Raw genomic sequence first — 27,098 nt, forward strand, 5'->3', positions numbered from 1 at the left:
ATATAATATCATAGACATCATTTTTCATTGAAAATCGTTAAATATTTCATCACTTTTTTTTTTGACGTAGTTGTTAAAATTTTTCAAATTTTCACAATGATTTGTAGCAATTTGTTTGAAGTTCTCTTCAAGCTCTTCGTGTAACTCTTTCTGCTTCTTGAATATATCATTCTCGAATTTCTTGATTCGACTTATAAGATTTGAAGACAATAAGTTCATTCCTTCGGAAATCAAACTATATTGCTTGTTAATATCAAGTTCTTTAAGAGTGGACCCATAATCAAGAAAAGATGTTTTCATAGTAGTATCTTCTAGGAGAGAATTCTCATTACTGGAATTCGTCTGCATATTAGTAAGAGACTTTTCAAATCTCGATTCATCGTTGGAAGCGGTCGCTTCATCGTTTCGTTTATCATTATCTAAAGGCGTAGTTGAATTACCGACTATAGGTGTGTTTATTTTTAACAATTTGCCTTGAGTCACTCTGTCGTTAACTGAATTATCTATGCTTGATTTAATACATTCGCCCTGTTTAGTAATGTTATCGAGAAATTTACGAATGGAATTTCCCTGGGTATAGATCACGCTGGACAAAGAATCTTCTACCTGAACTGAATTACCATTTTTCTTAGAAGAATTATCAAATATATCATTGTATAAGTTATTCGATATTCTTCTAGACTTTGTAGGTGTAGTAGGTATGATGGTTTCAACATTAGAGCTTTCAATATTATTTTTCTTTTTCGATTTGGATTTGGTTGCAAAAAGTTCAAGAATAGGGCCCTTCTGAGCATCAGAATTTATGGGAGTTTTTTCATTATTTATACCATCTTTCGCTGGAACTAATAAAGTAGGAGAAGCTAGAGAGTCTGGAATTATTGAATGAGCAAGATATTCTGGTTCTGTTGATTTCGTTGATCTTATGGAATTAGTCACCATTTTGGGTTTTCTCAGAGGAGAGGAGGGAACGGACGACGAGAAATCCCAGATATCTCGTTTATGGCTTTGTTTCTTAGTCTTCTTCCCATACCTTTTAGACACTTTGTGAAAATCTTTGATTATTCTGGTTGGGGTGGGTAATGTGATTTGGTTTGCTGGCTCGGTGCTATACATCGAAGGTGCCCTTGAAATTCTCTGCTTGTTATTTTCTAAGAAATCTTTAAATTTGATACTATCATCTTCGGATTGCAAGGGTTCAATTGATAGTGGATCTTCACCAAAGAAATTTGGTGGTGGGATTGCAAGGGAATGATTCTCCGTTGTTTTATAATTCCTAAGTTTTTCTTTGATGGAAGAATTTAACTCCAAATTTGGTAGGATTGTTTTGCAATTCGAATTCAGTTTTTTTGAATGGGGATTTGGGAATGTTGGCCTTTGGCAATTTGGAAAGCTGTTAGATCCTACCTTGGAAATATCAATATCACTTAGCTGACTTTCTGATGACACTGCTGCAAATACTTCTTTCGGCGAATCTTGATCATCTGATGCAGCGGATATTATCGCAGAAGCAATGGAAATTTTATTTAAATTATGGGTTATAATGGAGCTGAGTATTCTTAGGAATGAAGGCATTAATTGAATTCTCTTCAATTCAACATTAAAAGCTAAGCTTTGTAATTTTGAATTAGAGGATATTAACGAATGTGAATTCCAGAATTCATTCCCCTTCGACAATTCTATTCTAATCTCCAGTTCGTTTACAATACTGAACCTCTTTAAGTTGCTCAAATTAATATACATGGGTGCTATAATTTTTTCGCTTGAGCACCATAAGATCATTACTCTATCAATTACTTGAAGAAAAATCATTTCACCTTTCTCAAATGATTTATTTAAATCACCATTTTTGGAACTAGTAGACTTTAACTGATACAAATTTTTAAATGTTTTATTAAGGTCGCTCAAATAATAAAGTATTTTGAAGCTTCCAGTAGTAACAGACGAAGGTATGTCAAGCAAGAACTTTGGTCTCTGAGTTATACTTATGGTAAGAGAATTTCGTTCACTTTCCTTATTTATTGACAGTTTAGGAAGATATCCAGCTAATTCTAATAAGTAGTTTGTAGTTGTAAAATCTTTATTGGAATGCAAAACAGTTTCTAGTTTCTTATAAAAACCCCTAGGGATCAAATGGCTTCCTATGTTACCACCTCTTGTACCATACATTCGCACTAAGAGCATTGCTGATAACCAGCTAGAATTGGAATTGCTTACCGAATCCTCTAATAAATTCGATACAACAACATCATTAACATCTAGGGGCATGGAATCCTATAATATTAGTATTTTTCTGGCGCTTTTTAAATAAATCATACATACATGAACTATTGTCCAATGCTTTATGGTTCTAGGAGCGAATGCCTTGGCAGTTTTATGAATAATTAACAATACCAAGACGTACATCAAATTTTGATCTGTCATCTTAGACTTCTTTCGACGAATTTCCATACAAACGTTTTCAAATAAACCGTCTACTGCACATTCTAGTGTTGATACCAGATGTGTTCCGAAACTTAGCTCTAAAGTCTGTAAACATTCCGAGAAGTCGGTGAAGAACACTCCAGATACCACTCCATTTCTTTTCTGTAATATTCTACTTATTTTTTCTATAGATGAAACCAATCTCTCTATTTTAGTTGTATTGATTGTCATCACCATTGGAATATCTATATGCTGCAAAAAACGAAAATATACCACAAGAATCACTATACTCGGCCAATTAAATACACCAGATGAGACTAAATCCTAGATATAGTAACACAATTATAGTAACTATACAAGAAGCAAAAATAGATAGTTATTACCGGGATTGTATATCAATTCAATGAAGTTACTGGTATTTACAACCAAAGGGTATCACCAACATAAAGGTCGCGCGTATACCGTCATCCGTTATCAAATTTTTTTTTTGAAGAACCGTTTCGAAGAATAATTCATCATATAGAGACAAAATCAACTATTCCAAACATGGCGTCAGAAGAAGAATTGATCAACTTGTTTAGCAAAGTTGGGTTCAATGATAAGAAATCTAAAGAAGTTTGCAAAAATAAAAAGGTTTCCCAATCATTAGCAGAAATCATCAATGAGTCAAAGGTGGAAGAAACAGATGAAAAGAAGCTTTCTTTGTTGCATGCGTTAGCCGTTGAGAGTAAAGGAGGAGATGTTCCTAGACGTGAATTAATTACGAAGGCTATTATTGATGGTAGATTGAAGACTAACTTACAGGTCACCGAAGCATTCAAATATGTCAAGGAAAACCCCGAAACTGCCAACAACGAAACCATGGAAGAAAAGTCAGGGGTTGGTATTGAGCTCAGTGATTCCGATGTTGAAAGAGAGATTAAAAAGTACATGGAAGCCCATAAGTCTGATATTGAGACTAAGAGATACTCGATTGTTCCTAGTCTATTAGGTGACGTCAAGAAGGTACCAGAATTGAAATGGGCCAAGCCAAACTTATTCAAGCCAATTATTGACAGTTTGGTCTTGGAGATGATTGGACCAAAGGATGAGAGAGATGTCGTTAAGAAGGAAAAGAAGAAGCTGACTAAAAAGCAAGTTGAAACCAAGAAGGAAGCACAGATTGAGAGATCGATGTTTTCCGAAGGGTTTTTGGGTGACTTACACAAGCCTGGTGAAAATCCACAAAAATATCCTGAATTAATGAAAGAACATTTAGAATTCACCAAGCGTAAAGTATTCACTAGATTCCCACCAGAACCAAACGGATATTTGCACATCGGGCATTCGAAGGCAATTATGGTTAATTTTGGATATGCTAAGTACAATGGTGGTAACTGCTACTTAAGATTCGACGACACCAACCCTGAAGCGGAAGAAGAAGTGTATTTCAAGTCAATTGAAAAAATGATTGACTGGTTAGGATATGAACCATGGAAAGTTACTCATTCATCCGACTATTTTGATGAGTTATACGATTTAGCTGAGAGATTAATCAGCTTAGGTAAAGGTTATGTTTGCCATTGTACGGCGGAAGAAGTTAAGGCTCAAAGAGGGTTGAAGGAAGATGGTACCTTAGGTGGAGAAAGGTTTGCATGTAAGCATCGTTCAAGAAGCGTTGAAGATAGTATGGCTGAATTCCGTAAGATGAAGAACGGTGAATATAAGAGTGGAGAGGCTACCTTGAGAATGAAGCAAGACTTGGAATCGCCATCTCCACAAATGTGGGATCTTGTTGCGTACAGAGTCTTAAACAAGCCCCACCACAGGACTGGAGACAAATGGAAGATCTACCCAACATACGATTTTACTCACTGTCTTGTTGATTCTTTTGAAAACATTAGTCATTCATTATGTACTACTGAATTTAGACTTTCTAGAGAGTCTTACGAATGGTTGTGTGACGAGCTACACGTTTACAGACCAGCACAAAGAGAATATGGTAGATTAAATATTACTGGTACCATATTGAGTAAGAGAAAGATTGCTAAATTAGTCAACGAAGGTATTGTTAGAGGATGGGATGATCCTAGATTGTACACGTTAGAAGCTATCCGTCGTCGTGGGGTTCCACCGGGCGCTATTTTAAGTTTCATCAACACGTTAGGGGTCACCACTTCAACTACTAATATTCAAGCAGTGAGACTCGACAGTGCTATCAGAGCATTCTTGGACCAAACGACCCCAAGATTGATGATGATTCTTGACCCTGTCGAAGTCGAAGTTGAGAACTTACCAGAAGGGTACGAGGAAATGGTCGAGGTGCCATACAAACCGGGTGACACCGTTAAGTTCGGAACCAGAAAGGTTCCGTTCACCAAGCGTTTCTATATTGACAGATCTGACTACAGAGACTCTACTTCCGACGACTACTTTAGATTAGCCCCTGGCCAACCAGTTGGGTTAATTAGGGTACCATTCAATGTTTCTGTCAAGGACGTTGTCAAGGATGACGCAGGTAAGGTGACGAAGATCATCGCGCACTACGACAACGACGGTACGTTCAAAAAGCCTAAGACTTATATCCAATGGGTCCCAAAATCGGCCTCTTCACCAATCAAGGTCAACGAGGTGAGGATTCAGAACCAATTGTTCAACAGCGAGAACCCATCAGCTCACCCAGACGGATTCTTGAACGATCTCAACGAGCAATCGGAAGAGATCTACCGCGATGCGATTGTCGAGTCGGCTTTCACTGAAATTAAGGAGAAATCGCCATTGAATATTCCTATCGAAGGAAGCGAGTTCAACATCAAGGAGAAGCCGAGTGTCGAAACGGTGAGATTCCAGGCCTTGAGAGTGGGATACTTCTGCATGGACAAGGATTCGAGCGCGGACAAATTGGTGTTGAACCGTATTGTCACTTTGAAGGAGGACTCGTCGAAAAATTGATCGACATGTACCGGATATATAGTTAAGATAATGAATGCGGTACGTACGACGGTGTAGTTAAAAGTAGATATGTAGGGATGTTTTCTTTGAATACATATTTACACCAAGCTTAATATTTCCGGCACAGAATTAATTCGCTACAGTAGAGACGGAATGCAGGCCATCTCCCTCCCCACGGAGAAGTGCATCAGATAACCAGCCACTTCCCCAGGATACCAACCAGTTATTGTCAAAATAATCGGATACCTGCCACAACCTCAAGTCCCCAACAAGATATCTGGCAGCCAAAACACCACTCTCCACCACCACCCTCACTCAACTACCACACTTGCTATTTACGGTGCTCGCCGAAGCACCGATTCGCTTCCAGCCGCGACATTTATGACACACGACATGTGCGACATCGGCCACAATTCCGTTCTCTGAGCATTTCTCGATGCGGTCCCATCCGACTTTGTCTGATCCCTTCTAGTCTTTGTCGTCCATCTGGCATTCCCTAATGTACCTGGAATATCCCCGTTGCTATTTCATATGTTGCTTCAACCGCTACCGCTAGTTTCGCGTCGGTTTCCACACTCGAGTTGGGGCTGTTTTACTCCATCTACTCCGTCCCATCGCGTCCTCAAATTTTCTGATTCAAAATCTGCACTTTTCTATTGTTCTCCCCACTGCACCAAATTATGGAACATTGCCTGCACCACCCCCATGGGCTAATATGTGCCGATAGGGAAATTCTCCAGGCGGCCATTCGCGATTTCTTCTTTTATACCCAAAACAATTCCTTTACACAATAGCAATCGTTCGATTGCGTTCGGCACAAAAGACATTTCCTCCTACGAGCAACTGAAAATTTTCCTACGCCTACTCTATCCTTACGCCTACCAGTTGTGGGCTTTTGGACTGGCATCTTGCTTCACCTCTCCCCGTACCCCAGCAGTATTACTCTAGCTACCACATACCACTTCCTGTGGAGTTGTCGGTAACAACTCGGTCGTAGATGCGGGATGGTATGCACCTGTAACTCACACAGGGTAAGCCGACGTACTATTGTGTGTAATTTTTGGTACCAAGCAGCGCAATATTTCTTTTTCAGGGACCATTATTAAAAGATTTTAACCCTCAGGTGACTGCAGACTCAACAAAAAAAATTGATCCCCCCTTTTGTAATTTTATATATAATATCTGGATTTAGCAATTCTTATAGTAGAATTTGACGCTGGTTACTAAAAAAAGCATATTTGGAATAAGCAGGGCATATAGGCTACATAATCACCAGGCCGGTTCACGATGAGTAAAATACCCAGTATTAGTCCCTTGACGGTGACTAATTTAATCTCGAAGCAAGCAGACGAGATCGAAGATATTTGTTCAGATGGTGACACGGAATCGAGCTTGAGTACCATCAAAATGGGCGGCAAGGTGAGCGGTAGTAGTGAAGGCAAAGATAGTGTAAAGGAGGATGGAAAGAGAATAGATGAACGTCCAGGGTTGCTCCGCAAAAAATCGGGAGAGTTGATCAAATCGTCGCTCAAGTTGAGTGGGTTGTCTAGAAGTTTGTCAGCATCACAGTTGGGCAGCAAATCAGTAAGGTTTGCCACACGGTTAGCTAATGTGAAGATGTTTGACGGTCAGCAGTCACCCAGCACGGTTTCAACGGCCGAAAACACACCCATGTCGTCGCCGCAGGCGTTGGACGACTTCAATTCGAAGGGGTACTTTGACCTAAAGTGGGAGGATGACGAGGTGAGCGATATTACCAGTGACACGTCTTCCGACGAAGAGATTCATTTTCATAGTCCTGCCACCTACAGAATCGCGCACCTGGACTTCAGGCCCCCTAGAAACATATATGACAAGCAGGATATGCCATGCTACTTGCAATCGATCAAGCTCTCGCCCGAAAAGACGGCGTTGGTTGGGTTGATCATGGTGAAGAATTTGGCGTTCGAAAAACGCTTGTCGATCAAGTTGACGTTCAACGCGTGGCGGTCTGTTCTTATTATCAATAATATATCTTACAGCAAGTCATTTTCTTCCATTAACTTTGACCAGTTCAAGTTTGTCATTCCGTTGGAACACATGCCTAAGCAACTCGACTTACAATTTGTCATCAAGTATGAAGTTGGCGGAAACAGCTTCTGGGACAATAACAACCTGAAGAACTATCACATCTCATTACAACCATTTGAAACCGCATCAAACACGAAGTTGCACAACTCGTCCTTCAAGAACACTGTTACTCAGTTTGATGAGTTGGTTACAAAGTTAGTCAATTATAGAAAGGCCGATTGTGCATTGGACGGTGATATAATTAATAACGACGAATATGTTTATTCCAAAAAGCCGTTCTCCTCGAAGGCCAAGTCGGACTTTCACAACAGATATAACATCAATGACAATTTGAGCGAACCTAGATCGAATCCTCATGAACCAAGATCAAATCCGTTTATTTCCAGCACACCTACAATCAACATTGAACCTCCTTCAAATTCATCATCTTCCTCTGGTGGTGCGGTTCCTACAAGACCCCCTCTTAAAATGTCATACTCAACGTCGGATATTTCCAACGTTAAACCAAAATATTCGAAATCCTACAAGTCGAAACAATCGGTGCCCCAAGGAAATGACAGTACTAACTTTAATTCCCAATTTTACACTAATTTATTACAAAGCTACTGTTTTTACAATGGCGATAAATCTACTTCTTCCCCATCTTCAAATTCATCGAGCACTCCTCAATTCAATTCAACTAATACAATTCCCCACGCTTCAACTGCGTCCACCCTTCAATCCTACAGCGATTCCATATATATTTAAAATCTTATCCGATCGAATCATTCTTCCATGATATCAACTAACATTTAATTAAATTGTGGGTTTTCATGTCAATTATAAGTTGGAGATTAACATTTTCTTTGGCAAATTTATTTATTGAAGTTCTTGCACTCAGAAAGGTAAAAGTTTTACGTGTCCTGTTACATATTATTAATACTAGTAATAATCTATATTTCAATTCAGCATTTTTATTCCACATTAATATTGATTAAGTACTAAAAAATACTTATATATTTATTGTATTGTATTATATGAATTTTTTAAATACATTTTAATATCTTTTTTATCGAGTTGTAATATTTTAATTTCATTCCAATAACCATGGCCTTTCGTTCCAGAAGGTATCACCAATTATATCAAGGTGATATTCTTCTATCAGGGCTTTCTTACGTTGCTTTTCAACTCTCTGCTGTTGACGCTTACTCAAATCATCTCCTTCTCTTGTATAGTCGTATTCTCGAACAAGTATTGTTCCCTTCTTGAAAATTTCAGATTCATTATTGTAATTAATGCCAAATTCCTTGAATAGCATTTCATTCTTATCACTTGAAACCGTCCCCAATAACTTATTTTCCGCCTCCCTCCCTGTCATTCCACCTTTAATCACCAATGTCCAAAATGTGGTATTATATAGATTATTTATATGACAATCCACTTGTCTCCAACTAAAATAGTCCCGTATATGTTTAATGGTAGGATATACTACAATTCTGGCATCGAAAGTGGGTAATCGCTCCAACCTTATTTGTTTCTCTGGAAACTCAAGATTCCATTCATATAAGTAATTCACCGAAATGAATGATGCAAATGTTGATACCAATTTCATTTCCCTCCTTTCAAATAAGCTACATTTTCTGCGTAGAAGAAACGAATACTCATCTGAATCCCCGTATGCCATCATTATATCTGGGAATTGAGCCATTAAGTTCTTAGCTGCGTTATTCATCACCTTCAAGGCTCTGATATCATTGGGCTTAGAAAACTCATATTCTTCACTAAATTTGTGAAACCCTTTACCATCAACCCTCACTATTAAATAAGTATCTGGTAATAGAAAGTTCTCTCTTTCGAACTGTTTAACATATTCAAACCTTGACTTGGCCATCCTTGAATTCACAATAGTCTGGGTCTATATATCAATATAGTATCTATGCAATATATATTATGGTCATGTGATCTCATCTTCATAAATTTTTTTTTTCGTTTGACCTCTTCACAATCTCATGAAAAAGTTGGGAATTACCATCAAAATCATTTTACTAAGATCAACCGGTAAAAGGTATATTAATTAGTAGCATGGGGGCTCAATTTAGAACTCTTGAACGTGAAAAGCGTTTCCAGAATCCTCCAAAAGATAAATCTGCATATCCATTATTAGCGGAAGCAGTTGCACCACATATTGGATCATTTAATGCATTGACAGAAGGACCAGGCGGCGGTTTATTAAACTTGGCGGTTAATGATATTGGTAGCAAAATTATATTTGACTCTAGTGATGTTGACAGATTAGGTAACAAGTTAAACATTAGAGTTGAATCTGTTCAACTTGCAAAGCCATCTGTCCCAGTTAACGATAAACTTTCAATTAATAGAAGAACCTACCCTTCGGAATGTAGAGAAAGAATGTCCACTTATAGATCTAGATTGATGTTAAAAGTTACATGGAGTGTAAACGATGGTGACGAGGTTTCTGAAATTAGAGAAGCCGGGCAAGTTCCCGTAATGTTGAAGACTAATAGATGTCATTTGGAAAAATTATCGCCAAGTGAATTAGTCGATCAAAAGGAAGAATCTGATGAGATGGGTGGTTATTTCATTGTTAATGGTATTGAAAAGTTGATTCGTATGTTGATTGTTCAACGTCGTAACCATCCTATGGCTATTATCCGTCCATCGTTTGGTAACAGGGGTGCTTCATACACTAAGTTTGGTATTCAAATAAGATGTGTCAGACCAGATCAAACATCGCAAACTAACGTTTTGCATTACTTGAATGATGGTAATGTCACTTTCAGATTTTCTTGGAAGAAAAACGAATACTTGGTTCCCGCAATGATGATCTTGAAGGCATTAATTGAGACTAATGACCGTGAAATCTTCGATGGTATTATTGGAGCTGATACATCTAACTCTTTCTTGACTGATCGTTTGGAATTATTATTAAGAACCTATAAGCAATACAATCTCTACTCTAAACAAGAGACTTTAGCTTATTTGGGTGACAAATTCAGAATTGTATTTGGTTCAGCACCTGATGTATCAGATATAGAAGTAGGTAAAGAAGTCTTGCAAAGAATTGTTTTAGTTCATTTACCTAACAACTTAGATAAATTTAGAATGTTATTATTCATGATTAGAAAATTATATTCTTTGGTCGCCGGTGATTGTTGTCCAGATAATCCAGATGCCACCCAACATCAAGAAGTCTTATTAGGTGGTTTCTTATATGGTATGATTATCAAAGAAAAAATTGATGAATATTTACAAAATATCAAGTTGCAAATTCAATCGGACATTAATCGTGGAATAGCAATCAATTTTAATGACAGAAAATACATGTCAAGAGTCTTTTTGAGAATCAATGAAAACATTGGACAAAAGTTGCAATACTTCTTATCAACGGGTAACTTGGTTTCTCAATCTGGTTTAGATTTGCAGCAAGTTTCTGGTTATACTGTTGTTGCGGAAAAGATTAACTTCTATAGATTCATTTCACATTTCAGAATGGTTCATAGAGGTTCTTTCTTCGCCGAATTGAAGACAACAACTGTTAGAAAATTATTACCTGAATCTTGGGGATTTTTATGTCCCGTACATACACCGGATGGTTCGCCTTGTGGTTTATTAAACCATTTGTCGCATAAATGTCAAATCGCTACAGAAGCTTCCGATGTTTCTCAAGTTCCTGTCGCATTGGCGCAATTAGGTGTATCGCCTGCCCACAGCTTTGCGGCTGGACCAAACTTGTGTTGTGTTCAATTAGATGGTAAGGTCATGGGATGGACCACTCATGAACATGGTAAAATTGTTGCGGATACATTAAGATACTGGAAAGTTGAAGGAAATCACGGTTTGCCATTAGACTTAGAAGTTGGTTACGTTCCGCCATCGACAAAGGGTCAATATCCAGGTTTATATTTGTTCGGTGGTCACTCTAGAATGATGAGACCAACCAAATATTTACCATTAAATAAGACTGATATTTTAGGTCCATTCGAACAAGTTTACATGGATGTTGCAGTTACACCAGCTGAAATTGAAAACAACATTCATACTCATGTTGAATTTTCTCCTACTAATATTTTATCTATTCTTGCTAATTTGACTCCATTTTCCGATTTTAATCAATCACCAAGAAATATGTATCAATGTCAAATGGGTAAGCAAACCATGGGTACCCCTGGTGTAGCTTTGAATCATAGATCTGATAACAAATTATATAGATTACAGACTGGTCAAACTCCTATTGTTAAGGCTAGTTTATATGATGATTATGGTATGGACAATTTCCCTAATGGGATGAATGCTGTTGTTGCAGTAATTTCTTACACTGGTTATGATATGGATGATGCGATGATCATCAACAAATCTGCAGATGAAAGAGGTTTTGGCTATGGTACAGTGTATAAGGTTGAAAAGGTCGATTTATCTCAATCTAGACGTAGAGGGGATCCGATTACTCAACATTTTGGGTTCGGTACTGATGAATGGCCTGAATCCTGGAGAGAAAAATTAGATGCCGATGGATTACCATTGATCGGTGTTAAAGTCGATGAGGGTGATCCAATTGTTGCGTACTATGATGATACATTAGGTAGAACTAAAGTCAAGACTTACCATTCAACTGAACCTGCTTATATTGAAGAAGTCAAATTATTGGGAGATGATAGTGGGGACCAAGAAGGACAACAAATAACCATCAAATATAGAATAACTAGACAGCCGTTAATCGGTGATAAATTCTCTTCTAGACATGGTCAGAAAGGTGTTTGTTCTCGTAAATGGCCTCAAGTTGATATGCCATTCTCCGAAACTGGTATTCAACCAGATGTGATCATCAACCCGCATGCCTTCCCATCTCGTATGACAATTGGTATGTTCGTCGAATCTTTAGCTGGTAAGGCGGGTGCTTTGCATGGTATTGCGCAAGATGCTACTCCTTGGAAATTCAGCGAAGATGATACACCTGCAGATTTCTTTGGTGAACAGTTAAGTAAGGCTGGTTATAATTATCACGGTAATGAACCAATGTACTCAGGAGCTACCGGTGAAGAATTAAGAGCTGATATATACATTGGTTGTGTTTACTATCAAAGATTAAGACATATGGTTAACGATAAGTTCCAAGTCAGATCCACTGGTCCAGTTAATTCATTAACAATGCAACCTGTTAAGGGTCGTAAAAGAAGTGGTGGTATTCGTGTCGGTGAGATGGAAAGAGATGCTTTAATTGGACATGGTACTGCGTTCTTATTACAGGATAGATTATTGAATTGTTCCGATTATACCCAAACTTCTGTTTGTCGCTCTTGTGGCTCATTGTTAAATACTCAAACATCGGTACCAAGGATTGGAACTGCTGCTTCTATTAGATGTAGAAGATGTTCTGTTAAAATTGAATCTTATAGTCAACAAGGTGAATATGTTAATGAGTCAGAGATTTGGCAAGATGGCCAAGGGAAGAAATTTGTTGGTGGTGAAAACACTACAACTGTAGCAATTCCTTTTGTTTTGAAATACTTGGATTCGGAATTGGCTGCTATGGGTATTAAAATGCGTTATAACGTTGAACCTCGTTAATATATCTGATTGCATTTATTTCATTTTTATTCGCTATTATCTTTTTGTTTAAATTGTTCTGTTGCATCATAATTGTTTGCTTTTTTTTGTACATTAAAGTCCTTCACATATCTAAGTCTATACAATTTCTATATTTAATTAAATTCTACGTTTAAATCATATAAGCATTACTTCGTATCATTTTCTACCTCGTCATAATAGTTAAATCTGCCGATTTAGAATTCTTTAAAATATACTCCGCGTTGAGTAAGTCATTACCATCAGCTCTCGCAATTGCTTCTTGTTCATTTTCAGCAATTCCTGCTTCCAAGTGTCTTTTTATAATCCTTTCTTTTACCAAGTTCAATGGGACATCAACAAACCATGTTTCGTCAACAAATTTAGTAATGTCATTCCAATATAGATCTTTCAATAAAACGTAGTTTCCTTCTATAATAATTATATTCGTATCTGGATCTATCAGTTTATCATTTTCAATAGGATCTTTTAATTTATGATCAAACGTTGGCACTTGAATGGTACTATTGACATACTTTTCATCATTTAAATGTGAAACTAAGTCCAAGAACTTTTTAGCATTAAATGTGAAAGGTGCTCCTCTTCTAAGGAATGCCTCTTCTGAATTCGGTAACTTCTTCAATTCTGATCTGTATAAGTGAAACCCATCCTGTTGAACTACAATTGCTTTAACCCTTGTGTTTAGCTGTTTCACAAGCTCTGCTGATAATGTTGATTTGCCTGAGCCAGGAATACCGGCCAATGAGATAATTATTCTCCGATCTTTCTTACTTTCAGTTTTATCTTCGTATAATTTTAAAGCTCTTTCCACTAACTCCGGAACTTGATCAGAATATATTTTATGTTGGATAACCATCGTCGGAGAGAACAGATAATATACAATTATAAAAATGTTTGATCTTCCCTTATCTTGGAACTCGATATTTATCCCCTTTGTTAACCCTCGCAAAGTTATTTACGGATATCAGTGTGACTTCAATAATAAAGCATATAGCATTTATATCACAGACTTTAAGAACGTATGGTTAGAAAGACTATCCAAACAAGATATTATCGATAAGGCAAATAGTTATGGGATCGAAGATACAGAGGATGAAAAGCTCCATTATCTACTTGAGGTATTAAGGAATGGAGTTGAATGTGGAGATGTTGATAAAACTTTGCTGTTCTCGATTACGAAGATAAACAGAACTATGTCGGATAATGAGAACACCATACAAGCTAAGTTTACTGGGGAGATAGACTGGGACTTTTCTGTAGTGAAACAGTCACCATCTAATGCAATTGACGTTATATCTCAAATCAATTTTCAACAGTTTGAAAATCATAATTATCTCAATTATAAGGTTGAGCAATTAGAAAGGCTCATTAATATAAAAGATCACTATATCGTTTATTTGTCTGAGAACTACAAGGCCATCAATGGCGATGAACTAATCAAAAAGTACAGGAAAAACAATAAAGCGGATGCCAAATATTTACATAAATATGATAGAAAATTGTGGAGTCGAAAGACAGAGAATTCCTATATGGATGTGGTAAAAAAAGAGCAAAATTCTAATGAAAATTGGTATGACAAAGTATGGCTAAGCATAGAGAAGTCTATTAACGATAAAAGAGCTTGGATTTTCTCCAAGACTTTCGCAGCAGATACTTCAAATGAACCAATACATATAAAACAAGAGACAGATGAGTCATTAGAGCTGTCAGATGACAAGCCCACGCCAGTTATCAAGAAAGAAAGTAGTGACATTTCTCCTAAGAAGCGGCCTGTGGTGAGGAAAATTGGAATTATTGGCCCTAGAAAACGAAAACTAGAGAGTTCAACAAATAATGCCCAGACTGTATCTGTAAATGACGATGCGAATAAAAGACTGACTATAATAAAGGAAGAATGATCTGAATCTTCATTAATGGACATTTGCTATATTTTAGGTTAGTAATGATGCACTGTATTTCCATCTCTTAATGAGAAGTTCTAAAGCATCATTTTGCTGTTCATTCATTTCTGCCAGATATAATGTAGATAATATATCAGACCATAATTCTATGAATTCGTTTAGTTGCTTTTTTTCTAAGGGTATATCTACTAATATCGGTTGCTTTATCACTTTCTTCCCTTCTTCTACTTCGACGAATGGTTTAGTACGACTTCCTTTAAAGTAATTAGAAAAGACTGGGAGCCAAAACCTTATTATAACTTCAGAGCAATGCTTAAGTGAAGTTACAGTATTCCGATCATAGTTCCTAATGAGGTCTATATCCTCTCCATAATTATTTTCCATGCAATGATGTGTTACAGAGAGAGTGAGAGTCTGTACCTCTTGGAATATATTTCGTGAGGCCTGATCAAATGAAGTATTACTCTCATGTTGAAGGACTTTTGGCTCCAGCATTTCATACGGTATTCGGTTATCAGGCTGAGCTATTTCTATTGGGTCACTTTCTAGTTTTCCAAACCTTCTTAGATTTTCAGTGTATATTGTCTTAGCAATAATATCAACATCCATATGTTTACGGTAACTAACGGTTAAAATATCATTTGAAAGGGCCTTTAGGCAAAAGTTCTTATCGTTTGAAAGTAGTACCACCAAAGACGTCTGATAATTCTCTTTAAAATACAAACAACAATCTAATATGGCATCATCTTTAGTATTAGATTTATCTAGTCTCTGTCTCAATTTTTGTCCTCGTACAACTGGACTATTCTTAGCTAATGCCGAATATATCCAGTCATTGGCCCATCTGGCTAAATGACCTACCGATTGGTTAGAGATTTTGTCAGAAGACTCTTCGTTGGCTATCCTATTTGAATTTTTCAAGCCATCTAATTCTTTCATCACAGTAATAGGTATTATAATTTGTAATCTATAATCATCAGCCACTTCTTGTAACCCATTCACAACATTTAAATGAGATAGTATAAAGTTAGTATCAACAACCAAATAAGAAACATTTCCCAAATCATTAAGTCTATTGTTAGTTTCAGTCTCCGATACTATATCCATTGAATCATCGACCAAGATATCATTGTTATTTCTACTGGTTTTCACGAAATCTGATATTATTTCCACCTCATTGTAATCATCCATAGGCACCATTTCAATATCATCTTCGTATGGTCTATCTTTGTCCTCGATATTATATGGTGAATGTTTTACTGCCTCATCAATCCTATCTTCGATTGTTTTGATGGCATAGTTTATTGGTTTCTTAGGTCGATTGCGACCAACCGTAATGGTTCTCTTTTGATCAGATGTGCTCAATCCTTCGGGTGCATATTTTGAAGGTAGTGACATATTCCATTCGATTAGATGTTGGGGTGGTCTATGATTCACTTACTACTACAACTTCTCTATCTAAATAAAAATATGCGTGTATACAAGCTATACAATTTGTAATATAAATTCAAAGACACTAACAGATAAGCTCATAAATATGATGACAATAATCATCCAAGTTATTCTATTAGTGTTCTTTTCGTTCATACTGTCACTAACGATGTCCAGAAATTCCAAGAAAACTTTACATCTATCGTTTAAGACTTGAACTCTTTGGTCGATTTCTAAATATTCACGAACACCGTTGTATAATGGATGCAATGCAGGCTCGAAAGACCAAAAAAAGTCTGGGGTGTCTAGAATTGAGCTCGAAAGATTCACGTCAACTCGTAATTTGAAAAGTTTACCTGACTTTTTCAATAATTGTTGCCTCTTCAATCCTAGTCTACCCGTCAAAGCTAATTTCTTAGGCAACTTCGAAATCAGTTGTAAATTATTCACCATTCTACTCTCAAATAAACACAACTTCGTCAGTTGAGCTATTGCATGGGACATCGTCAATTTGATAAGATGATCACCAGATCTTAACGTAATCATGTCATTATATATTCTTGGTCTGTGTATTTGATCATCATATTCAAAATGAAATTCTTCAGTCTCTATGTCCTGCTCGTGGATTGGATTCACCAATAGTGGCTGTGGTTTGTCAGATGCAAATGCAAGGTCTGCTAGAATGTTTTTTTCATGAATTTCAGAAAAATTCCAAAATACAACAATGCCGTACCTGAAGATGAACATTTCGGCATGATGCTTAGATAATTCTGCTTGCGCTACACTACTGGAAGGCAGTTTATCAGAATCATCATTGGATGTTTTAGAATCCCTATTATCATTGGTTTTGTTTGTCTGGGATCCAGATCCATGTTGCTTTGTACTATTTGGTTTTGATTCGCTATCACTACTGGAATTGCCATCACTTTCATTCTCATCTGATTCAAAAGGTGGTGCAAAAAATTGAGGTTCGGATGGATCAAATGGAGCGTTGCTATCAAACGTCTCTAGCTCAGGATCCATCGAATAATTATTGGCATCTTCGATAGTTTCGACTCCTGAATAGTATTCATATAAATGGTCTGTTTGTTCACTTTTATTTATTAATTTTTCCATGTATCTTTTATTAGGAAGTAATTTCGCAGAATTGTTAGATTTGACTCTAAAGCTATCTGCACCAGGCAACAACGGCAAGGAGTATGGTATGTAAAGTGCTTCATCGTATAGACGAGGCTTCACTTCATGATTCTCCTTCAAGAAGTTCGATACAGGTATTAAATTGAATTGCTCACAAATGAAATACGCTGTCATACGACTAAATTCATGGGCCCTTGCTTCCTTCGGCATAAGTTCAGCTCTCGATCTTTGTATTTGTGCTTGTAAATCAGGGGTGACACCTGGGGTTGCTGCTAAGACTGGTTGATGTGCTTGTGGTGGTGGTGGTGGTGGTGATGAATTATAACGCTGTTGATCTGGAATTAACACTAACTTCTGTGACGTTTTCGATGTTCTCGATGGTAATGATTGTGATAATTTAGGAATGCTTCTCATGTTTTTTCGCAGCAAACCCGGTTCCATGTACATAGTATTCGGCACCCGTACTTGTCCTGGGGGTGGTGACATAGCTCGATTCGAAGATCCAAGTGAATTGACCGCAGTATTCCTACCACTATTCGATAGCGTAGGTGGAAGTCTTCTCTGTCCTGATGGAATATCACTCGAATTACTCAATAGTTTGTCTACGGAAATATCTGTATATTTATTCGATCTCGATGGCAACACTCTCTGTTGCCTCTGTTGTTGTTGCTGTTGCTTTTTATAGTTGTGGCCGGCAAAAGGTGCCCGAGCACCTTTTAACGTTGTGCTCCTTGCATCTGTGACCAAAATCGACGGCGACCTTTTCGCTGTAGGTCTTTGATTTCCATTCGAGCTTGAAGTATTCGACCCGGAGCTCATTATATGTAAATATGCTATTATTTATCCTAACAAGGACTTGTTTGAACGTTGCTGTGAAATTAAGTAGGACCAACTCTACAGCTTAAAGGAATATTTAATCCTAAGGATCCTGTGAGAACGTGATTTTTTTCACGTTCTCAATTTTTCAAAAAATGGCCGAAATTATTTGAATCTCTTGCAAAACTTAATTAAACCATACCACATTAAACAAAATTGAACATGAGTTTTAGTTTAACAGTAGCTGCCAAGGCTCCGTTAGTCGCATACCCATCTTTAATTGGTGTCGGATTTATCGATGCCAGTGATTCTGAGATCTCAATCCCAATCGAATTTGTCGATGAGAAGACAGTTGATTCCACAGACGCTGGTGTCAAATTGGTTACTCCAGAAGGCAAAACTTATTCTAACCAGTTAGATATTTTAAACTACTTAGCAGAAAAATTTCCATCTATTCTTGGTGAACAAGCCAAATCTCAAGAATGGGTCAAATTTGCCTTGGACAAATTATCTAATAAGAACTTCAAGGAATTAGCAGGTGATTTAGAAAAATTAGATGCCCACTTAAATTTCAGATCATTCGTTATTGGATACTCCTATTCCTTAGCTGATGTTGCTATCTGGGGTGTATTGAGAGCCAATGCTTTAATGGGTTCTGTTATCAAGAATGGCGTTTACACAAATGTCTCGAGATGGTACAACTTATTAGCTGCTGATAAAAAGTTTGACGGTAGTGTTGAAAACATGACCAAATTAGTCAATGAATTAAGAAAGTCAGCTAAGTCATCCAAGAATGGGGGTAAGAAAGAGACCCACAAAGCTAACTTTGAAATCGATTTACCAAATGCTGAAGTTGGTAAGGTTGTTACTCGTTTCCCACCTGAACCATCTGGGTATTTGCATATTGGACATGCTAAGGCCGCAGTCTTGAATGAATACTTTGCTCATGCTTACAAGGGTAAATTGATTATCAGATTCGACGACACTAATCCAACAAAAGAAAAGATTGAATTCCAGGACTCGATTATTGAAGATTTGGCCTTGTTAGGTATTAAAGGTGATAAAATCACATATTCTTCAGACTATTTCCAAGATATGTACGATTTAGCAATTAAATTAATCAAGGAAGGTAAAGCTTACTGTGATGATACTCCGTTAGAAAAGATGAGAGAAGAAAGAATGGTTGGTGATGCTTCTGCTAGAAGAGAAAGATCTATCGAAGAAAACTTGAAAATTTTCACAGAAGAAATGAAGAATGGTACCGAAGGAGGTTTGAAGAATTGTCTTAGAGCTAAGATTGATTATACTGCTTTAAACAAAACCTTAAGAGATCCAGTTATCTACAGATGTAATGTTACGCCACATCACAGAACAGGAAGCGAATGGAAGATTTACCCAACTTATGATTTCTGTGCTCCAGTAGTTGACTCTATCGAAGGTGTCACCCATGCTTTAAGAACGAACGAGTACAGAGACCGTAATGCTCAATACAATTGGATTATTGATGCGTTAGGTTTACGTAAGGTTGATATTTGGGATTTCGCCAGAGTCAATTTCGTCAGAACCTTATTGTCTAAGAGAAAGTTGCAATGGTTTGTTGATAAGAACTACGTATCCAACTGGGATGATCCAAGATTCCCAACTGTTAGAGGTGTTAGAAGAAGAGGTATGACGGTTGAAGGTATTAGAAACTTTATTATCGCTCAAGGCCCTTCAAGAAACATTATTAACTTAGATTGGTCTGTTATTTGGGCCTTGAACAAGAAAATTATTGACCCAGCTGCACCAAGGCATACTGCTGTCGATGCAAAAAACGTTGTTCCTGTCAAGTTGTTAAATGGACCATCTGAACCATTCACTGAAGAAAAGCCAAAACATAAAAAGAACCCAGAAGTCGGTAATAAACCTGTTATTTACTCTAATCAGGTCTTAATTGACCAAGCTGATGCTGAAGGCTTGGTAGACGGTGAAGAAATCACTTTTATGGACTGGGGTAATGTTATTATTTCTAAGGTTGTTAAGGAAGGTGATGTTGTCAAATCAATTGAAGCTAACTTACACTTGGAAGGGGATTTCCGTAAAACTTCCAAGAAAATCACTTGGTTGGCTGACACCAAGGATAAAGTTGAGGTTGAGTTAATGGACTTTGATCATTTGATTACTAAGGATAAATTAGAAGAAGGTGATAGCTTTGAAGATTTCCTTACTCCACAAACTGAATTCACTGTTGAAGCTATTGCTGATTTAAGTGTCCGTAATATGAAGGCCGGCGATATCATTCAATTTGAAAGAAAGGGTTACTACAGAGTGGACCAACCTTACAGCGAAGGTAAGCGTCCAGTCTTATACAATATTCCTGACGGTAAGACAGTATCAAGATACGGGACTAAGAAATAAATATAGTTTATAGTTCTATACGCAAAATATATTCTGATTTATTTGAATTACTTGGTTAGATCTTGGGGTGATCGTTCAGAGGATTGCAAAACCGCTAAATACAAGTATGTAAAAAAAACAAATTTCCGATACCGGGAGTCGAACCCGGGTTTGCTCGGTGAAAGCGAACCGTGCTAGCCGTTACACTATATCGGATAATTATAGAAGAATAATACGGTAGTTTATCAAACCATACAGCACGAAATAAATTTCGGAAAAATTTATTTTTCAAATACGACCAAGGCAACAGAAACCTAATTGCTACGGCAATGCAGTAAACATCTGCTATTGCATATGAACTTAAAAAGTATGGAAAAAATAATGAAGGATGCGAGGTTCGAACTCGCGCGGACAACTGTCCAGCAGATCTTAAGTCTGCCGCCTTAGACCACTCGGCCAACCCTCCATATATTAATGCTCAAAGTTTTGTGATCAAAAATACCAATCGAAATGCGTAGCTCGGGTAATAAGGTGTCATCATGCTTAAGTTGCTGCATCATGTACATTCTCGTCATAGTGATTCACCAATTGACCTTTTTTTGATGAAGTCATATTCAATGTGGTTCAAATTCCTAATATAGAATACGCATGAGGATTATGTTTAGTGATTAGACCAAGAACGTAAAAAACCGCTGCCCATTCATAATCTTAGGTTTGTCGCTATGTTTCAGATTATTAACTAAAATTAAACCATATAGTTGAAGCACGGTCTTAGAATGGAACCAAATGACTTTGGCTGTGCCACCATAGTAACTGTATAGCATTAATGTCCGGTATTCTTGGTAGATCACCCAAATTCAAGCTTGGGAAAATGGTTACGTAATCACGGCTAAAATGAACGAACCTACAATCACGCTTTGCAGCAATAGCAAGTAATTAGCATGGTAATTGTCGATTCTTACTTTGCTATGGTCAATGGTATAAATAGGTATGCATTTACCGTAATTTATTGAATATTATTAACAACAATAATTGAATTAATATAATTAAGAACATAAGTTTAGAAAAATAGATTGAAACAAAATGTCAGGATCCGGACCACACAGAGTATTTTACAAAGGTGATGAAGCTGATTTCGTTATCTTCATTGAAGACACTGATTTAGTTGAAAAATATAAGAAGGGAGATACAACAATCCCATTGATCGATATTGTTGGAATCTACAAAGTTTTTATTAATAGACAAGGTGGCAATGAAGGTGTATTAGATGAAGCTTCCAAGCAAGAATTAACTTTACAATTCGGCAAATCTGATGTTGATGAAATTATCAAGATAATCTTGAAAGAGGGATCAGATAAGAGTGGTACCCACTTGGGTAGAGGGGGTGCATCCAAGAATGATTCAATTGGTAATACCTTTGTCAATCACTAATTTGACCTGATTTTATTGGCAATTGCATCGCATTAATGTTTAACGAGTGTATACAATCTGATTTTAACAATAAACGTAAGTATTCATGAATCAATCTGTAGTTAATTTTATCGAGCTAGACCTGGAGATTTGGAACAATCCTAGAACAGCATTCCTGAACTTATACGATTTCGAATTGATACGTCTTATTTCAGAGTCTGTGACGTCGGAAGTTATAATTTTGTCAGCATCAATTGTCTCTGTATCTTTTAATTTTTTGGGATCGTGTACAAACTTTGAAAATTCTTCGTGATCCTGCTCTACGTTATGTTGAGTGTGTAACCTTAATGAATTGATGCCCTCGCTGAAGCTATGGGAGGTCCTTAACCCACGAAAGGATCCCATGCCTATTTTTAACAGCGACCAACTTGAACTTTTTTTTATGGTTGGTTTGTTCTTATTTTCTTGCATATTGGGAAATATTAGAGGTAACTCCTTACTCCACATTGATGCAAGGTTCATTTCTGCGCTAGCTCGTTCCATTTTAGTAATAACTATTAAAATTGTATGGGAATATGCTTGTGGATAAATCATTGGTTGATTTCCTTCTTCGATTAGAACATATCTATTTTGCATCGTTTCCTGGTAGATAGGAAATTCAATCATGATGTTTAAGGATATAGGATTTTTAAAGTAGCAATAGTCTTTGAATTTACGATAGCTTGATACTTTCAAAAGGGAAACATCGTACGGAATTATGTTTTCTGGGTACAATATTATTAATTTGGAGCTATCGGAGGATGTATAACCTAATTTAAAAGGTCCATTAACATGATTGATTAATGTATCGAGATAATTGTACCATACGTCCTGCTCTGTCTTGTTTATTGAAATGATCAAAATTTCGTACTGACAGTACTGATACTCAAATAGTACTTTCATTGTATGGGGGTATTTTGAATAAAGTCCTCCATCGCACTCTCTGGGGTCACTGAAAAGGTTGCAAATTGATAAGGGTATGATGAAGTTAATCTCATTTTTCGAGTTCCTTCTGATTGAAATATCACTCATGATAAGATGACTTTTATATAAGAAGACTCCCATTGTACTTGACTTCTCATTATCATTTTCGACCCAAACTACTGATAACGATCCGATCATCAAGCATTTTCCGAAGAACTCCAGGGATAAGTCAATTCCAAAGGAAGTACCATCAAAGTTCAAAAAATTATTAATTTTAGAGCTATTATCGTTCATTATAAACTCTCTTGAATTATCGTTTAATTCATTTAGCTTCGACTTGACTAAGTTGCAGTAAGTATAAATGGAGCTGTTTGTGCCACTATATTTCAATAAAGATTCAATAATTAGCCTATACTTGGCAACTCTAGAAATGGGTTTTTGCACTAATGATAAGAAGGACAAATCCATCCTCTTAGAGATAGGTTGTGTTGCTTCTAAGTAGTTTTTCCAGCCTTTGACCCAAGCTTGGTTAGAATCTTTCTTATATTTAGAATTTATATGGTCAGAATCCTTTATTATTTTCAACACACTTTCATAAACATTGCAATATTCTTCATAAATAGGAACATTAATACCAATGTCAAATATATTCTTCGCAACTTCCGTAGCAATGTATATTATTGATCGCTCACAGTCCTGATTTCGAGGATGATGGTACAACGATCTCAATTGTTGCAACATATTGGTGTGGCTTTCTATTAGTATTGATAAAAGATTCTTAATGGTAATCAATGGTAATCCACACCTATAGATGTTGTTGCTAACTAGTGGTTCTAAGTAGTAATTAAGTAGCAAAGTTAATGATACAACGTAGTTTTCCTCACTATCAAGCAATTCTTCCAATACTTTTTGCAATTTATATTTCTGGGTAGTGATTGATTTGTCTTGAGGAGAAAATGTTAATGCAGGTATAGGCGAAATATAATCTGACGTAGTTAATGCATACGTACTTTCTTGGGGCGATAACACTTGTTCATCTTTAATGTAATCGAAGTCCTTCACATATCTTGTCACTGAATTTCTCTCATCTTTATGCGATATTTCATCCGTTGCAGCACGATTTCCATTCACACCATTCATTTCAAAAATTTGATCATTTTCTTCTATTATCCAAAAAACATCCTTCGGATATGTAAATGACCACTTTGAACTGGGTATTGTTGTATTATTACGTAAATTTAAAGCTTCATTTTTAGTTTCTTTTGTAAACTGATCATTTACTATATTTATTGTACTTTTTCCATAAAATTCCGAATGTTGCGAAAAATTGCAGTCACCTTCCAGAGAAATCTTAGATATATTAGACAACCCTAACTGCTCTGCTTTAAAATCTTTTACCAGTTCTGGGGTAGCTAGTTTCTCCATATTAGATACTGGTTCTGATCTAGTTCTAGGAAGATGTGGGTGTGAACTATTTGGTATTATATTAAATTTTGCTGGAGCTTCAACCAAAGGGTTAAGTATTTCAACAGAAGAGCTGCTTCTGCTTGAATGTGTACCATACATTTCTTCTGCTTTTGACTAGTTAATATAGAATGATCAATAATAACAACATCTGTATGTGATATAAATAATTTGCATCCACAAAAATAAGCAACTGCTTCAACTATTAGATGCAGTACGTATGAAGGCCGTACCTAAATACAAAAGTATTTCAAATATTTCATACCTACGAACTAAGTTGTACTAAATATGAGTTCAAGGGCATTGAAAAGATTAGAGAAACAAAGAAACGAAAGCTTATCGAACGTTGCTAGCCAAGAAGCGTCAGAGAGCGAGGAAAGTGAATATGAGTCCAGGCCAAAAACGTCTTTCAATGCATTTGCCTTATTGAATGGCGATGATGAAAGTGAAAACGAGGAAGAAGAACCAAATATAGAAAAGAACGATAAAAAGGAAGAAAATGAACCCGAGGTTTCGTTGCCTCCCAGGAATTCAAAATCGAGTCGAAAGAAGAAGAAGAACAAGAAGCCTGCTAAGAAGCCTGTAGATAGTGACGAGGAATTGGATCAAATATTGATAGAAGCAAAAAAGAAAGACGAAGAAAAGGCCAGAAAATCAAAGGGTTCTACTGCCATTAGTGCAGATGTCGATGAAGACGAATATGACTTTGAAGTTGAATATGATGAAATCTTGGAACCAGCATCAAGTTATGATTCAAATTTCAAGCAGTTCACCATGAATAGGTTGAAACAATCATTACCGTTACTTTCTATAGGCTCCATTAGGAATCTAGACCCTGACCACGAGTTTAGGGGATTATTTGGTAATTTGTCGATGGAGACTATCGACGATGCAAACACAACGACCTCCTTAGCTATCTCTCCAGAAGTCTTACAACAATTCAAAAAATTAGCAAGGCTTACTAGGGGATGGTGTGGAAAGGACCGCAGGGGAGTTCCAGGTACAACTAGAAAATTGTTATTGACAAAAATCAGAGATGACTGGTTGCCCACAACGCAGAAACCAATGAGTATGGAAGAATTAAGATTTAATGAAATCATCAATTACTTAGATTATAAAGAAGACACAGCCGATTTCGAAGATTTGGAATTTAAATTAAAGAAAGAATTATCTTTGGGTGTGAAATATTTCAGATTCAACAAAATCAACACAACTCAAGAGCGGGTAGCTAATTCTAGATTCTATGCATCAGTGGTAATGACGCCAGACCCTGAATCATTAATGCATTTGTTACAACAGTATCCTTACCACGCAGAAACATTGCTACAAGTCGCGATGATTTTGTTGAGACAGGGAAGTGATAAATCAACTAGTAATGCCTTAATTGAAAAATGTCTTTTCGTTTTTGACAGAACTTTCCATAAAAACTTTCATGAATTGTTAAATGAGGGCAAAAATGGATTGATACGTTTGCCTTATGAATCATTTTTAAACAGACAATTTTATTTATGTTTGTTCAGATATATTATGAATTTGGGTGAACGGTCAACATTTTTAACTGCTCTTTCATATTGTAAATTTTTATTGTCATTATCCCCAGCAGACGATCCATTAGGTGTCAGGTATTTCTTGGATTATTATTCAATTATGAGCGAGGAATATGAATATTTGATTAGGTTTACTAAATCTCCTCTTGCTACGACATACGAAAAATGGTTAACTCCTGGCTTAGCATTCTCTACAGTGTTGGCATATTTGAATTTGGATGATGTTGAAAATGCCAAATCTCTGTTGAAAGTTGCATACCAAAGATACCCATATGCCTCCTATAAGTTGTTAGAAATAATTGGTTTATCTCACGACATACCTATTAAAGAACATGAAATTCCAATCAACGATGAAATGGTATTAGCGGCTGAGACATACTTGGTTAGAGCCGGAATAATGTGGAACGATCAATCCAAGAGGCAATTTTTACATGATGAATTGCTCAGATTGTTTCAAGAAGAGAAGATCAACTCGTCAAAAGGATCTATAACATCGTCAATTTATGGCCTTTTCACAAGTTTTCAAAAATCAGATACACCAAATAAAGAAATACCATTCAACTTGATTAGATTTGCAATATTATCTGGTGAAAATAAGATTATGGCCAAAGTTCCAGAATCAGTTTGGGCAAGAGATGATGTTTATGAATATGATGTTTTACCACCTCAAAATGATACCGTTAAATACAACGAGTTTACTGGTGTCAACACAAAGCAAGACCAAGTTGTGGATTCCTTGTTGACCTACGTCGATCAAAATGTTATTGGTTCAATCATACAAAATCAAACCGAAGAAGATGATTTCACTGAGGTTTTGAGACAATTGCAGCTACAAGAAACTCAACAAGATCAGCCTCAAGAAGAAGACCAAGATTAGTTTGTATTACATAGAAAATATTTTTGTAATCTCGATAATACTCTATAGTGGAATATATCAAATTGGCCTGCAATATTTGCTCAAACATTTTTGGAGCCGCGAAGTTCCAACAAAGGAACAATTGATCGAAAGTCTCGGTGAAAATTTGGGTTGAAATATAAGAACTTCACT

The 27,098-nt window shown here is 36.6% G+C and overlaps 14 protein-coding genes and 2 non-coding genes across 16 annotated transcripts; 7 read left to right on the forward strand and 9 right to left on the reverse strand. All coding sequences in view use genetic code 12, as the record gives it.

Moving 5' to 3' along the window:
- Positions 1-24: 24 nt before the first annotated feature.
- DEHA2F22792g (DEHA2F22792p) lies at positions 25-2,265 on the reverse strand (the record flags this gene model as incomplete). Its single annotated transcript, XM_002770836.1, has 1 exon — positions 25-2,265. One exon carries the CDS (start codon positions 2,263-2,265, stop codon positions 25-27), a length of 2,241 nt encoding a protein of 746 aa, XP_002770882.1.
- A 6-nt stretch (positions 2,266-2,271) lies between these two features.
- DEHA2F22814g (DEHA2F22814p) lies at positions 2,272-2,658 on the reverse strand (the record flags this gene model as incomplete). Its single annotated transcript, XM_461334.1, has 1 exon — positions 2,272-2,658. The coding sequence occupies one exon, from the start codon at positions 2,656-2,658 to the stop codon at positions 2,272-2,274; it is 387 nt and encodes a 128-aa protein (XP_461334.2).
- Positions 2,659-2,967: 309 nt separating this feature from the next.
- DEHA2F22836g (DEHA2F22836p) lies at positions 2,968-5,352 on the forward strand (the record flags this gene model as incomplete). The annotated part of the gene is made up of 1 exon (XM_461335.1): positions 2,968-5,352. One exon carries the CDS (start codon positions 2,968-2,970, stop codon positions 5,350-5,352), a length of 2,385 nt encoding a protein of 794 aa, XP_461335.2.
- Positions 5,353-6,639: 1,287 nt separating this feature from the next.
- DEHA2F22858g (DEHA2F22858p) lies at positions 6,640-8,169 on the forward strand (the record flags this gene model as incomplete). Its single annotated transcript, XM_461336.1, has 1 exon — positions 6,640-8,169. The coding sequence occupies one exon, from the start codon at positions 6,640-6,642 to the stop codon at positions 8,167-8,169; it is 1,530 nt and encodes a 509-aa protein (XP_461336.2).
- Positions 8,170-8,494: 325 nt separating this feature from the next.
- Positions 8,495-9,292, reverse strand: DEHA2F22880g (DEHA2F22880p; the record flags this gene model as incomplete). Its single annotated transcript, XM_461337.1, has 1 exon — positions 8,495-9,292. The coding sequence occupies one exon, from the start codon at positions 9,290-9,292 to the stop codon at positions 8,495-8,497; it is 798 nt and encodes a 265-aa protein (XP_461337.2).
- Positions 9,293-9,483: 191 nt separating this feature from the next.
- On the forward strand, positions 9,484-12,987 carry DEHA2F22902g (DEHA2F22902p; the record flags this gene model as incomplete). Its single annotated transcript, XM_461338.1, has 1 exon — positions 9,484-12,987. The coding sequence occupies one exon, from the start codon at positions 9,484-9,486 to the stop codon at positions 12,985-12,987; it is 3,504 nt and encodes a 1,167-aa protein (XP_461338.1).
- Positions 12,988-13,171: 184 nt separating this feature from the next.
- On the reverse strand, positions 13,172-13,861 carry DEHA2F22924g (DEHA2F22924p; the record flags this gene model as incomplete). The annotated part of the gene is made up of 1 exon (XM_461339.1): positions 13,172-13,861. One exon carries the CDS (start codon positions 13,859-13,861, stop codon positions 13,172-13,174), a length of 690 nt encoding a protein of 229 aa, XP_461339.2.
- Positions 13,862-13,895: 34 nt separating this feature from the next.
- On the forward strand, positions 13,896-14,903 carry DEHA2F22946g (DEHA2F22946p; the record flags this gene model as incomplete). Its single annotated transcript, XM_461340.1, has 1 exon — positions 13,896-14,903. One exon carries the CDS (start codon positions 13,896-13,898, stop codon positions 14,901-14,903), a length of 1,008 nt encoding a protein of 335 aa, XP_461340.2.
- Positions 14,904-14,936: 33 nt separating this feature from the next.
- Positions 14,937-16,304, reverse strand: DEHA2F22968g (DEHA2F22968p; the record flags this gene model as incomplete). Its single annotated transcript, XM_461341.1, has 1 exon — positions 14,937-16,304. One exon carries the CDS (start codon positions 16,302-16,304, stop codon positions 14,937-14,939), a length of 1,368 nt encoding a protein of 455 aa, XP_461341.2.
- An 87-nt stretch (positions 16,305-16,391) lies between these two features.
- Positions 16,392-18,293, reverse strand: DEHA2F22990g (DEHA2F22990p; the record flags this gene model as incomplete). The annotated part of the gene is made up of 1 exon (XM_461342.1): positions 16,392-18,293. One exon carries the CDS (start codon positions 18,291-18,293, stop codon positions 16,392-16,394), a length of 1,902 nt encoding a protein of 633 aa, XP_461342.2.
- A 219-nt stretch (positions 18,294-18,512) lies between these two features.
- Positions 18,513-20,687, forward strand: DEHA2F23012g (DEHA2F23012p; the record flags this gene model as incomplete). Its single annotated transcript, XM_461343.1, has 1 exon — positions 18,513-20,687. One exon carries the CDS (start codon positions 18,513-18,515, stop codon positions 20,685-20,687), a length of 2,175 nt encoding a protein of 724 aa, XP_461343.1.
- Positions 20,688-20,785: 98 nt separating this feature from the next.
- On the reverse strand, positions 20,786-20,857 carry DEHA2F23034r. The gene has a single exon. It is a non-coding gene; the product is annotated as a tRNA-Glu (tRNA).
- A 166-nt stretch (positions 20,858-21,023) lies between these two features.
- DEHA2F23056r lies at positions 21,024-21,107 on the reverse strand. Its single transcript has one exon. It is a non-coding gene; the product is annotated as a tRNA-Leu (tRNA).
- A 642-nt stretch (positions 21,108-21,749) lies between these two features.
- On the forward strand, positions 21,750-22,097 carry DEHA2F23078g (DEHA2F23078p; the record flags this gene model as incomplete). Its single annotated transcript, XM_461344.1, has 1 exon — positions 21,750-22,097. One exon carries the CDS (start codon positions 21,750-21,752, stop codon positions 22,095-22,097), a length of 348 nt encoding a protein of 115 aa, XP_461344.1.
- Positions 22,098-22,187: 90 nt separating this feature from the next.
- DEHA2F23100g (DEHA2F23100p) lies at positions 22,188-24,605 on the reverse strand (the record flags this gene model as incomplete). The annotated part of the gene is made up of 1 exon (XM_461345.1): positions 22,188-24,605. One exon carries the CDS (start codon positions 24,603-24,605, stop codon positions 22,188-22,190), a length of 2,418 nt encoding a protein of 805 aa, XP_461345.2.
- A 186-nt stretch (positions 24,606-24,791) lies between these two features.
- On the forward strand, positions 24,792-26,927 carry DEHA2F23122g (DEHA2F23122p; the record flags this gene model as incomplete). Its single annotated transcript, XM_461346.1, has 1 exon — positions 24,792-26,927. One exon carries the CDS (start codon positions 24,792-24,794, stop codon positions 26,925-26,927), a length of 2,136 nt encoding a protein of 711 aa, XP_461346.2.
- Between the last annotated feature and the right edge of the window lie 171 nt (positions 26,928-27,098).

This window comes from Debaryomyces hansenii (genome assembly GCF_000006445.2).
Source record: "Debaryomyces hansenii CBS767 chromosome F complete sequence".
Classification (NCBI taxonomy): Eukaryota; Fungi; Ascomycota; class Pichiomycetes; order Serinales; family Debaryomycetaceae; genus Debaryomyces; species Debaryomyces hansenii.